We start from the raw sequence: 13250 nt of genomic DNA on the forward strand, positions 1-13250 counted from the left end.
AGGCTACGTCGCACCCCAGAAAATTCAGTTCCAAACGTGCATGTCAAGCTTGCTCGGCTAGCGCTAGCTAGCCACATCGGTGCGCTGGCAAAGCGCTAGCTAGCCGCGACGGTGCGCTGGCAAAGCTAGCGTGGCTGGCTGGCCGGCTGGAAGTGGAAATGCACCGGTGTTTATGCATGGACATCATCCGGTCATCAATAATAAGATCGTAGTTTGTTGAGATGATTCTGACACATCCTAAACTTTTGAGGATTGATGATGAATGATGCAACAATTATTTCTGATAATTATCCCCTTTTAAAAATATATATATCTTTTTTTTTTGCATGTGTTGCACACGTTTTTGCGTGTGACGCATGAAGAGCTTGTGGAATGCGTGCGTGTCGCATGCAACGCGTGTTTTCTACACTGACGAGAACATTGGCGTTCGCATTATTTATTTGTTGAAAGATCGTCTTCATGTCTAACTGTAAACAGTCCTTAACAGGTCCCTTTAAGATCAAGCCAGAATATATTTAAAAATTCTGCTCACACTCTGCGCTCGCAGTAATTATCTAGTTACATACGCATCTTGATCAGGATCACAAACATTGCCCAGAATGTTCACTTTTCAGGACAAAATACATGAAATTTCCAAAAAAAAAATGGAAATGTGGAATTGTATATAGACCCTCTAACTTTCTAATTAATTAATCTACCCCGCATTTCCCTGCCCTTCAAGATCAAGACCACCCTGCCACTTTCACAATTACAAAGTTTAAAAAAATAAAAAATTAGGGTGGTTAGGGTGTTTGGGTTGGCTGTCTCAAAAGAAACTCCCAATTTACTAGTAAATAAATCAGAAATAAAACAAATAAGGGAATAGGATCTAGATCGTAAACTATCTTTTTATACTCTTCAAAAATGGGAACCAGTGGCAATGAGTATCATACATCTCTAAAATTCTCTATAGAGTTGTACAAGAGTAAATAAAGACAGATAACTAGTAACTTTATTTATTTATTATTCATTTATTTATTAAAATTCATTTATTCTGGTACAAAAGATCAGCAAAAGGCTGTTTTTCATCAATGACCTGATGAAAACAGAATCATGATTACAAATAACATCAATATCATACATGTAAATAAAATCAAATTCTGAGTCACTATCTACACCTGTAGGCAATGCTAGTAACACAAACATTTTTTAATATAAATGATAACATGACAAGGACGAAAATGTTAACATTGGCACAGCAGAAAAATGTAGATATACACCCCAAATTGTATTATTTATTCACTGATAAAAACCACAGAAATGAAAGTAATGAATTACTCATTGATAACTGCTGATAGCCCCCCCCCCCCTTGACAGGTGAATTAATTTTCCTAGATTCATTATGTGTAAATATCATTATAAACAAAGACAATCCTTGTAAATAAGGGAAGATCCTCATTTTCAGACTAAAGGCTCTACTATTAATTGTTAAAATGGTAGAAAGTAAAAAAATGTGTAGCCCACACAAACACTTTGTTTAGATTTAATTGAAAAAAAAAAACAATTTTAAGAATTCAATTTAGAAGTGGGCCAAGGAATATGATGAATAACTGTAATAGAAACTTACTATGTCCCCCCCCCATCAAGCATTTATCTATTAAATAAGTGAAAATAGGCCAACGTATTCAAAGGTTACATTTCCAGAGGTGGAATCGGATGGTTGCTGATTTTTTTTCCTTTCCAAGTTTAAATGCTGTTGTTTTCAATATCATTTCAAGTTATGGGAACCTTTTTTATATTTGAAACTTGACATATTTCTCTTTTTTTTAATTTAGAATCCTATATCTGGTTTATTACAAGCCACAGCAGACCAGAAACATGCCTGGGTTAGAGATAATGTATATAGTATCATCTCTGTCTGGGGGTTGGCCTTGGCATATCGCAAGCAAGCTGACCTGGATGAAGATAGGGCTAAAGCATATGAGCTTGAACAGGTATGGAAGGCTAACCAAGTTTGTATTTTTTCTCTCTTCTTTGGTTTGATCTTAACAGCAAGATACTAAATTGATATCATTATGATGTTTCTATGTACTTTGAGTAGCTATTTCAGTTTTGAAACTGCTCTACCAACAGGCCCTGCTTATCCTTGACCCTTTTTTACAAAGAGGTGTGATAGAACGGATTGTTCTCATTTATGGAAAACCAGTGACCCCAACATACACCATTCGGAGTTCATAATGTTTTAGAAACTATGATGTATTGTCATGCATGTATTTTTGACGTGACCAAACAGTGTGTTTGTCATTATTTCCAACAGGGTTGATTTCCTGAAGCATTAGTCTTCTTTGAGCAATTCCTTACTAGTGTTTGGAGAGGATCTTTTCTTTCGATGTTGCAAGCGTCAGGGTGTAGTTGTTCTGACTCTCGACTCGTAAACAAACTTGGGTTGTGTGTTCGAATCCCACTGTAGCGTTGGCAAGGCGTTAATCCACAATTTGCCACTCTCCACCCAGGTGCTAAATGGGTACCCAATAGGATGCAAAAACCTATATGCCTAGCATTTGAGTCTTGGAACTCTTGTTGGAATGCTACCCAGGAGGTGGAAAAAGTGCATTTGTGTGCATGCATGCCAGGATCCAATGATCAGGATAATAATATTTCCATAGAGCACTTAGAGACGTCGATCCGATGTATTAAGGGCACAGATATGAAAGCAGACTATTATTATAATTAATATTAATGTTTTTCTGTATATGAACAGCAAGTAGTGAAGCTAATGAGAGGTCTGCTGACTAGTATGATGAAGCAGGTAGAGAAGGTAGAATCATTCAAACTAACCCAAAGCCCTGGTGATTGCTTACACGCCAAGTATGACAGTGAGACCGGTGATACATGTGTCAAAGATGGAGAATGGGGTCACCTTCAGATTGATGCTACATCCCTCTACCTACTGCTTTTATCTCAGATGACTGTGTCTGGTAAGTTTTATTTGTGATGCTACAGTTACCCCAAGGAAACCGAAAACAATCCAACCGATGATTCAAAGTAACGTAATACATGTAGCTTTGATCGGTTTGTCAGTTTCGTTGGTTCAGGGACGTGAACACGTCCTTGGTTGGTCTGACTGTAGTATAACCCATTGCACTGTTGAATACTTTAACATGTAAATACTAATGGCTGATTCATTATCAAATTCTTCCTATATTATAATTAACATTCAATTTATCTTCATTTCCATGTATGTAAACCTCAAAAGAAAAATTCAGCAATAAAAGTAAAGCTCCTGCAATCCATTATTATTATTAAATAGAATATAGACAGATGTTCGGATTACTCAAACATACACATACATTTTCAAACAACATACTTCCTGTTTGATGGGTAAATGGTTAGATGAAAATACAGGGTCCTGTCTGTCATGACATTAATTCTGTTTTGTAGAAGAAATAATTTACAGTTTATAAAGGTGCCTGATCTCTTTCTTCTCTGGAAACATACATATAACGTTGATAATTAGATTATATTAAAAATACAATTTAAAACTTGTATTTGTTGCATAATGTTGAATATCTTGTTGTTGATGAAAAACTCATTAATGACCCTGTTTTGGTTTTATTTTGGTGGTCCTGCTTTATTTACAGTTGTGATCTTATCATATCAGATAAGGTGTATGTACATAATATTTTAAGAATTAAAAATGTTCTGTTTCTTATTTCTAATTTACTTTCAAACAGGTCTTCAGATAGTCTTTACATTAGATGAAGTAGCATTTATCCAGAACCTTGTCTTTTATATTGAGGATGCTTACATGATAGCGGTAAGTTAAATCTTCTTGAATAAGTCATCTTCTCTATGAACTAAATTGGCGAAGAATTTGAAAACCATCCATTTCCTAGAAAATTAATATAGTTTGTATTTTTTGTATTTGCGTCTATATGTCTTTGTAACAAAGGAATGTACATATGTACTAGTGAATAAGCTTTGTCAAGTCTATTTTTAGAGGAAATGAACCAAATACATGTAAAAGTGAGGGGGTTTTTGTTGAGAGAGATTGTGGATGTTAATAGTGTAATGATAGATTTTACAATGAAATATTTAGCAAGGACTATTATATCAGTTCCATTGGTGTTTCAATACTAATTTTATCACTGCTCTGCTGAAGGATAATTTTTGTCTCACCTGCATTGCAGAGTGAGACTATAGGCGCCGCTTTTCCGACGGCGGCGGCGGCGTCAACACCAAATCTTAACCTGAGGTTAAGTTTTTGAAATGACAGTATAACTTAGAAAGTATATGGACCTAGTTCATGAAACTTGGCCATAAGGTTAATCAAGTATTACTGAACATCCTGCCTGAGTTTCATGTCACATGACCAAGGTCAAAGGTCATTTAGGGTCAATGAACTTAGACCATGTTGTGGGAATCAACATCAAAATCTTAACCTAAGGTTAAGTTTTTGAAATGTCATCATAACTTAGAAAATATATGGACCTAGTTCATGAAACTTATACATAAGGTTAATCAAGTATCGCTGAACATCCTGCATGAGTTTCACGTCACATGACCAAGGTCAAAGGTCATTTAGGGTCAATGAACTTTGGCCAAATTGGGGTATTTGTTGAATTACAGCCATAACTTTGAAAGTTTATGGATCTGATTCATGAAACTTGGATATAATAGTAATCAAGTATTACTGAACATCCTGTGCAAGTTTCAGGTCACACGATCAAGGTCAAAGGTCATTTAGGGTCAATGAACTTTGGCCAAATTGGGGTATTTGTTGAATTACAGCCATAAATTTGAAAGTGTGTTGGTCTAGTTCATAAAACTTGGACATAAGAGTAATCAAGTATCACTGAACATCCTGTGCGAGTTTCAGGTCACATGATCAAGGTCAAAGGTCATGTAAGGTCAAAGAACTTTGGCCACGTTGGGGGTATTTGTTGAATTGCCATCATATCTCTATAAGTGTATTGGTCTAGTTCATAAAACGTGGAAATAAGAGTAACCAAGTATCACTGAACATCTTGTGCGAGTTATAGTAGTTTTCAAAATCAGCACTGCTGCTATATTGAATCGCGTGATGCAGGTGAGACAGCCAGAGGCATTCCACTTGTTTTTATAAATCATCACTAAATATATCACAGATTTTTCTGTCTTAGAATTTAGAAACAAAGATATGATTAATGAATAGTCCAACCATTCTTTATTTATTGCAAGATTATGAGGATATGATTAATGAATGTTGTCTAACCATTTTTTTGGGGTAGGACTATGGTGTTTGGGAGAGAGGTGATAAGACTAATCATGGTCAACCTGAATTGAACTCAACTTCTATAGGAATGGCAAAGGTATAGTATATAGTCTGGACCCTGTTCCACAGCCCCATTTCAATGTCCATGAAATCACTATAAGATCAACCAGTCTTGAAAAAGGAAATTGTGATTGATTCTCAACAATTGAAATTCTGAATTATATGAATCTACATAATGTGTTAGCCATTTCTAATTTTCTTGAAACTCATTCATCGGAATAATACCAGCTAAGGATGAATTGTGTGCATGGAGTGTCTTTGTTTTGCTTGCAACATTCCTTGTCTATTCATTGTGCTGTATCACCTAGATTTTGAATGGATCGCAAATATAAAACAATTTTGATTGGTTCGAAGAGTGTTTTTAATACAGTGCTCATGTAAAAGTGATCTTAATTGGCCATTGCTGTTTAGAGATTGATTGCGAGCCATTGTGTTACTGAGCCTAAGTGATCCTGGCATTATTTCTACTACATGTATATTGTAATATAATATAATGGATACATGTCTCCTTTCATGGATATAATATATTTCCTCTTTGTTCCATTAGGGTGCCATGGAGGCAATCAATGATTTAGATTTATTTGGAGCTAGAGGTGGAAGGAAATCAGTCATTCATGTTCACTCTGATAAGATAGCTCAATGTCAGGCGATTCTACACTCAATGCTGCCAAGAGAATCGAGTTCAAAGGTCAGTTCAATCCTTATATTTGTATTTTAATGTTTATCTCAAGGTACCCCCTTTAAGTGAATTTCTACCTTGTAAATTTTTGGTTTGATCACACGATTCATGGCCAAAGGTGGGGGGGGGGGGCATAATGCCTAAGATCAGGTAAATCTCCCTCAAAAGTGCGTTTTCACTCTTAATTCAATACTGCATTATACAAATGTGTTTCCCTTATTGATGAAGATATGGAATTTTTTTTTTCATTTTGCGATTGTATATAAATCTTTTCATGGGATTCCTGATAAACCTGAACAAAGTAAGATAAATGATAAGATTAAATGCAGAGGATTTATGTTACACCATGTATTCTTTTGCAGGCATATGTTTGGTCCTGAAAATGACCACTCAAAGTTGATGTTCCGACAAGTATGTTCTATTTTGTAATGATTGACAATTGTATTATATATTACTTTGTTAGGAGATAGATGCAGGGTTGCTGAGCGTGATTGGTTACCCTGCCTTTGCAGTGGACGATGAGTCTATTATTAATATTACCAGACAACAGATTCTTGATAAGCTCCAAGGAAGGTATGGATGTAAGAGATTCTTGAGAGATGGACACAAGACAATAAAAGAGGTAGGGATTATTTTTTCTGTATCAGTGTTATGCTCTTTAAGGACAATTATGCGGCCTTGGCGTTGGACGTCTAGTCCTTAATCTTGGTCTTCGGCCTTTGGCCTTGCTCTCAGAGGTCTGAAGTCCTTGGCCCCAAGATAGATCTGTGGTCAAATGGTAAACATTTAAAAGATGATAAGCTAACAATAAGTAAATTGATCAATCTTTTTTGTATGGAAAGTCATTTGTGCGCTGTGACCCTCGAGCCTTTCTTTGGACTCCTAGTTCTGAAGTCCTTGGTCTTGGATAGTCAGTCTTTGACCCTGTCCACGGCTTTCCTGCCTTACGCACAAAAATGTTATTTTTATTTCAAGGATGGTTGTTAATAGGTTTGAGTTTTTCACATATAATTGAATAATATGGAATAATTATTTTCAAATTTCATTAGCAGATTCTCTTTCCTTAATTCATGTTTTCTCAATCTATATAATATTTAGGATCCTAATAGACTGTACTATGAGCCTGCAGAGCTGAAGATCTTTGAGAACATTGAATGTGAATGGCCTCTGTTCTGGACCTACTTTGTCTTGGATGGAATCTTTAGAGGCTGTAAAGAACAGGTGGATGAATACAGTGAAGCTCTTGAAGAACTCATTCAAAGGAACTCTCATGGTACCAAGGTTATACCAGAGCTTTTCTATGTTCCTGCTGACAAGGTAATTCCTATAGCAATAGCGTATCCAGCATCAACTATGACAAAGAAATGTATAGGACTATGCACAAGTATAGTAGAGTCACTATTGTCTCCAGACAATTGGGCCCATGAAATGCTTTATAGGATCTGATGCTGGATACGTGCCTGTGTAGTGATCTGTTGAATTCACTTGGTAAGGCTTGAAACGTCACATAAAAAAAATACATATAGTTGTGACTGTTTCTAGCAACAGAATCGCTGATCTGTGATTTTCAGGATATGAATGTAACCCTAACCTTATAACCCTAACTCTATGTTTCTGACTAAATGAACTATCAAGATAATTTGAATTATCCTTGGTCATATCCCGAGAGATGTGACCCTCTCCCTTGGCTTACCATCAATTTTTTTTTCTTTTGTGGGGGGAGGGGAATCTATGTTTATAACTGAAGCAGTACCAGTTTCAATGTCCTCCTATGACCTTCTTGACAACTTTTGGACATTCAAAGTGACTTTCAATGTGATCTCCATGCTCTTGAGCAGGTCACTTTTTTTTGGGGGGGGGAAGAGGTGGTGGTGGTGGGAATCTCATTACATCCTGGGCCTTTTCTATAAGGGAAGCATCACTAGTTTCAATATTTTCCTCTTATGATCTTCATAATAATCATCAGAGTGACCTTCAATGTGACCTTCTCCATGTTTTACAGGTTGAGCTAGAGTATAAGAACCCAAACAGTCAGGACCGTTTGCCCGGTGGTAAGATGCCTCACCTGTGGGGTCAGTCTCTGTATATCTTAGGCTGTCTCCTCAGAGAAGGCTTCATAGCACCGGGTGAGATAGACCCTCTAAACAGACGACTCTCTACAGAACCTAAACCTGATCTGGTCATCCAAGGTATGCATGTAATATCATACAAATAATGCACAAGTGTTTGTGTTTAGGTGTTATTAGTGATGTAGTGCACTCAAGGGTATTTACAATGTGTGACAAGCACGAGGCACTGGTGCTGAGTGCTTTAGCATTTTGTTGTGAATACTCAAGATGCATGCAAAGTCATTAACATCACAAATTTAAATCTGTGCATTATTTGTTTTAGGTTGACAGTTTGACAGCATGAATTTAAAGTGTAAATTTGTTCAAGTCGTTCCAAAATGTCCTTTGAGTGCACAAATGAAGAAACAACATATACTTCTAATGATGTCATCACAGGCATTTCTAGTATTCATGCCTAAGTAAGCACATCAACATCTTAGCCATAGCCTTCTCTGTGAAACAACATGTATTTTTAGATAGCGTCCCAGTTTTCACATTGATGTATCCAAAATGCATAGTGCTGCACCCTCAAAATTCACAGCAGGAATGTTGCGCAGAATTAAACAGTGAACATGTGACTTGCATACACACTTGCTACTGGCTACATCCTTGAATCTGTTTCATAAACTTTGAATATGTAGGATATTGATATGTTTAGCATTTTTACAAGACATCAAATCCTAAATGTACGTATGTTTATCCTTTAACCCATGAGAAAAATGAACAGAAGTATCTTGAGATGTGTTTAGTTTAGGATTAGCAATAGTCTAGCAGTTGCTTTGCCAGATATGAATATGCCATAATTCAGCCTTATTTCATCAGTGTAGGAATTGAATGAGAATTGGAATGCATTGCCTGCTTTAAGAATTGTTCTTAATTATTGCAAATAGTTCGATATTAAAAAAAGCATTATTAAGCATACAAGTAACTAGGTATGTATCACAAGGCTTAGCAATTAATGGTAAAACAATTTTTTTTACAAATGATTGCATTGGCATCAATATACAATCAATCTTACAAATGAGGTGTATGATAAATTGCTAAGTTTTGTGTTGGGCCTGATAATTCTGTCAATGATATGAAATGGAGTTGATCCAATGAAAGCTAGAGTATGTAAATTTCCGTAGACTTTAAGTAAGCTACAGGTTATATCAGATTATTTCTTAATGTAGAAGATGCTTATGGTTCAGCATACGGTTTGTCTCGAAAGAAACTGTTTGGATGGCCCGGCCTAGTAAAAGTTACGAGTTGCTCACAGAAACTAGCATTGAAAATCACATATGAATGAGCATTGATTGTTTGCATAATAGAATTATTGATGCATCATTTAATGTACTGTGAAGGTATAGAATTGTTGGGTATGCTACACGAGTTATATTATAGTGTGCTGCTTAGCTGTGTAAAGTTGAAAGAAGACTTTATTAGTGTTTAATCATTTAGAGCTATCACTTGCATGTCTAACATTGGAATCACTTTACCTTCTTTCCTGCAATGTTTAGTGGTATTATTAGCCGAAGATGAATATATTCAAGAGAAGTTGAAAGAACATGGGATACAGATCAAGACGGTAGCAGAGGTTGCTCCTATCAAAATACGCCCAGCGAGGGCGATGTGCAATATAACAAGACTTATGGGTAAGTTATTGAATCATTTCCTCTCCATTGAAGTTAAATATTGCACTCGATGATTATACCATAGTGTATCTTTGCAACCTTGCTGACCCTTATTGATAGTCATTCTGATTGTGTATGAAATGATTTGTATTCAGATATACAAATATATGAGAAATTTGATGCAGTATTGTAATCTACATTTAAACGTTACCTATCTTTGATGATCAAAACTGATGGAATAAACTAAAAATGAATGACATGAATAAAGAAGATGTATTCATGATTGCCATGATGGGGGGCTTACAAGATGGGACAACCAAAGAAAACATGGAAGGAAAACATGGAGGAAAAAATTAGGGGGAGTTAGGTAGACGATAGAGAATGTTCTTCATTAGGCAAAGTAGAGGAGAAAGAAGGAGCGATTGCTGCGAGTGAAGGGTAACTTTGCTCACCCCATCGATCGGGAAAAATCCAGATTGAATATTTTGGTATGCCATGTCCTCCTCCGCTGCCTCCTCCACCGCCTTCTCCTCCACCACGTCCTCCTCCTCCGCCACGTCCTCCACCGCCTTCTCTTCCTCTGTCTCCTCCTCCTCCGTGATACATCCGTACATCATTTACTTTGTCATCCAGATATTAGTAATCTACCCTGTAATGATTTATAAACCAGATTAACTTACTTCATATGCAGGTCACAATGACAAGCTTGGCCTATCTGGGAATGTGAAGAAAGAAGTGGGCATTCTCAGCACAAGTAAACTCTATTCAATCCATGAAAAGATCATAGCATTTCTACCACAGGTATAGTATTCATTCAATTTCCATTTCCATTTCACTTCCAATTCCAGTTTCAATTCCAGTTTTAATTCCATTTCCTATTATATTTTAATTCAATTTCAATACATTATTTATCAAACGCCTCTTTTACCTTCCAAATGACTTATGATGTTATTACTACCCTGGCTTTAGTTCAGCTGTCTTTTACAGTGCACAAGAATTATGAAGATTGTAATTCTCAGGTACTATTAGTATATTTTAATCAGCAAAACTTTACCCTAAATTCAATATTTCCTTTTATCCATAAATTATTAATATCAGGAATGCATTAAAAAAATCCTGGCAGTTGGTGGCTAGCCTGAATTCAGTAATTATGATAATGCTAAATGAAAAGGTAATGACATGTACATGTAGTCAATAAGAGAATAATAAACCAATATTGCTTTCCTCAATGGTTGCATTTGCTGGAAAATACGCTACAATTAAGAATAGGATTTCTCTCTGCATATAGGATTATATGTTAATGTTAATAATTTGGTACCATTTTCTTTTTTCCCCTCTCAATGTGATATAGTTCATGGATCATCATCAGTTCTACCTCGCCCTTGACAATGACCTTCTAGCTAGTATCTGTATGAATGATATGTCATATCTTAGGTATAATTGGAGAGAGCTTGGTAGACCAACCATGTGCATTGAGGTCAGACACAGCATGATGGGTAGGTCAACTTCATTCTTTTCAGAAGGATTCCATAGTATTTGCTCATATGATTGATATTTACTTGGTCTACAAGCAAATGGTGGACGTCTTGGTCTACTAACAGATTGGTGTAATTGTTGTTTGGTTTACAGTACACTTGGTCTGAAACCACTTAATTGTCATTTAGTCTAATGATCTCATTGTCTGCCTATTATTTTTCATTTGTCAAATGAAAATTGGTTTTATTAGTAGTTCATCTAATATAGATTACCATTGATTTTTATTTCACATCTTAATTTTTACAAAGTGTTGCAATGAATAGAAAATAAACAATTGTTGCCAATGTGAGGATCAAATAAGATTAAAGTTTAACATTATGAAAGCAATGTGCCTAAATAGAACATTCATCCTTCCATCTTTCTTTTCTTGATCATGAGGTCAAAGGCCAATGTGACAGAGGTCACCATATACCTGATAATAACAATTTAACAGTTAACATTTTTATCTTTTATTAATCATGCTTTCATCATTTTTCATCTCTTTTGCAGAAGATGATGACATTCAGAGGGCAATACTCAATATATTTCACAAGTTTCATTCAGGATATGTGAATGGTGTCCAGGTTCAGATGAGGAATATATCTGACATCATCAACACTTCATGTATTGAGAAGCTTAGCTATCTAGAAGGATTCTCTATGTCAGGTAACATCAACTTGTTACTCAACCAGATTATCAGGAGACTCTGTCCTGGGGCCTGTCTTACAAAGAATTGCAATTCTCGCTACCCCAAATAGCGATTTCGCCGAGATCCGGGAAAATCCCTGTAATGCGCATTGCATTATGGGATAGCTTTTCGGTATTACAACTTCCTGTTCGGAAGTCCAATGCACTGTTTTGCCATTTAGATCAACAGTGCCGTCATGCACAACAACACAACGTCGCTTTCACTCGGAAAGTTCGTGATCACAACCCTCTCTTTCACGATACAGTTTAACGGCCTTTTCTGCTAAAGTCACTAATTCTGCCCGACACTTTCCATTGCACGGTATTCCTCTGTCAGTTAAGATTTTTTTAAGTTCCGAAACTGATTTTTTATCCATTTTGTGGTCGACGAAAAATTGAACGGAATGAATGTTGTATATATTTAGTGTCTAGTCGAATACGATCATGATGTCAGGCCGGTCGCTAAATGCAAAATTTTAAGATATTCATTTTTTATAACCAAATAAAAACATGAATAAAAATTATTTTCACGTGAAATATATTATTTATTTTTATTTATAATTCAAATGGAATCGAAACTGACCAAATTAAATAAAAAGTATTATAATCTGTACATATTACGCTGATTGGCATCGATTTCAGCGTGGTGGAAAACTCAGTATCGCGAACCTCGCGCGAGCACGACTCTGAACCGGAAGTGGTGATGACGACCTGACGGGGTGAAAATTATCTCGTCTCGCGCATTATGAGATTTTTGTTCCTATTTGGGCTAGCGAAAATTAATCCACTTCAAACTCAAACTGTTGCTGTTTTTCTGTTTTTTGTTTTTTGGTAACTCCCGTAGGAACTCAGCAGGACTGCGTTTTGCTTGTAAATGCCAAGCTGGTATATAACCAATTACATGTACCTAGGAAACATCAACTAGATCAACTAAGGTTGATCTCAAATTATGTAGCTAAAGAATAGGAATTTAGGTAAATCTTAATTTGAGTTTGAATGCAATATGTTGCAACTCATTGTGAGAGGGGGTATTGATCTGAAGGGGGTTTAGTGGTTATTTTACCATCGGAGTAAAACAGACTGAAAGTGATAATCTCTTTTAATGAAAATGCTTTCCTTTTGTCATGTTTGATTGGTAATTCTGTGATTGCTCTCAGTTTCACTGTATAATAATAATAATGATAGTGGATTTGTGTATTTCTTGTCATGTCTGTCAATGTGACTCTCCTGTGGCTCCATAAGATATAAGATTGTGTGGTAAGTTAAGGACTTAGGTAAGTTTGAGGGGAAAGGCATTATGGCTGGTCCTGTGGGCTACCTTACTTGTCTTTATTCCCGATTGCATCTTTTAATCA

The 13250-nt window shown here is 36.1% G+C and overlaps 1 protein-coding gene across 1 annotated transcript in view; it reads left to right on the plus strand.

Moving 5' to 3' along the window:
• The window catches only part of LOC129260740 (phosphorylase b kinase regulatory subunit alpha, liver isoform-like), a 43722-nt gene that overhangs the window by 8405 nt on the left and 22067 nt on the right, over window positions 1–13250 (plus strand). Inside the window, exons 3-14 of the mRNA XM_064114607.1 lie at window positions 1815–1973; window positions 2741–2957; window positions 3714–3796; window positions 5250–5330; window positions 5841–5981; window positions 6436–6594; window positions 7071–7289; window positions 7975–8161; window positions 9580–9714; window positions 10385–10494; window positions 11045–11189; window positions 11719–11874. Coding sequence (XP_063970677.1) covers window positions 1815–1973; window positions 2741–2957; window positions 3714–3796; window positions 5250–5330; window positions 5841–5981; window positions 6436–6594; window positions 7071–7289; window positions 7975–8161; window positions 9580–9714; window positions 10385–10494; window positions 11045–11189; window positions 11719–11874 — 1792 coding nt within the window. The remainder of the gene's footprint in view (window positions 1–1814; window positions 1974–2740; window positions 2958–3713; window positions 3797–5249; window positions 5331–5840; window positions 5982–6435; window positions 6595–7070; window positions 7290–7974; window positions 8162–9579; window positions 9715–10384; window positions 10495–11044; window positions 11190–11718; window positions 11875–13250) is intronic.

Source organism: Lytechinus pictus, unplaced genomic scaffold (genome assembly GCF_037042905.1).
Source record: "Lytechinus pictus isolate F3 Inbred unplaced genomic scaffold, Lp3.0 scaffold_19, whole genome shotgun sequence".
Taxonomy (NCBI): domain Eukaryota; kingdom Metazoa; phylum Echinodermata; class Echinoidea; order Temnopleuroida; family Toxopneustidae; genus Lytechinus; species Lytechinus pictus.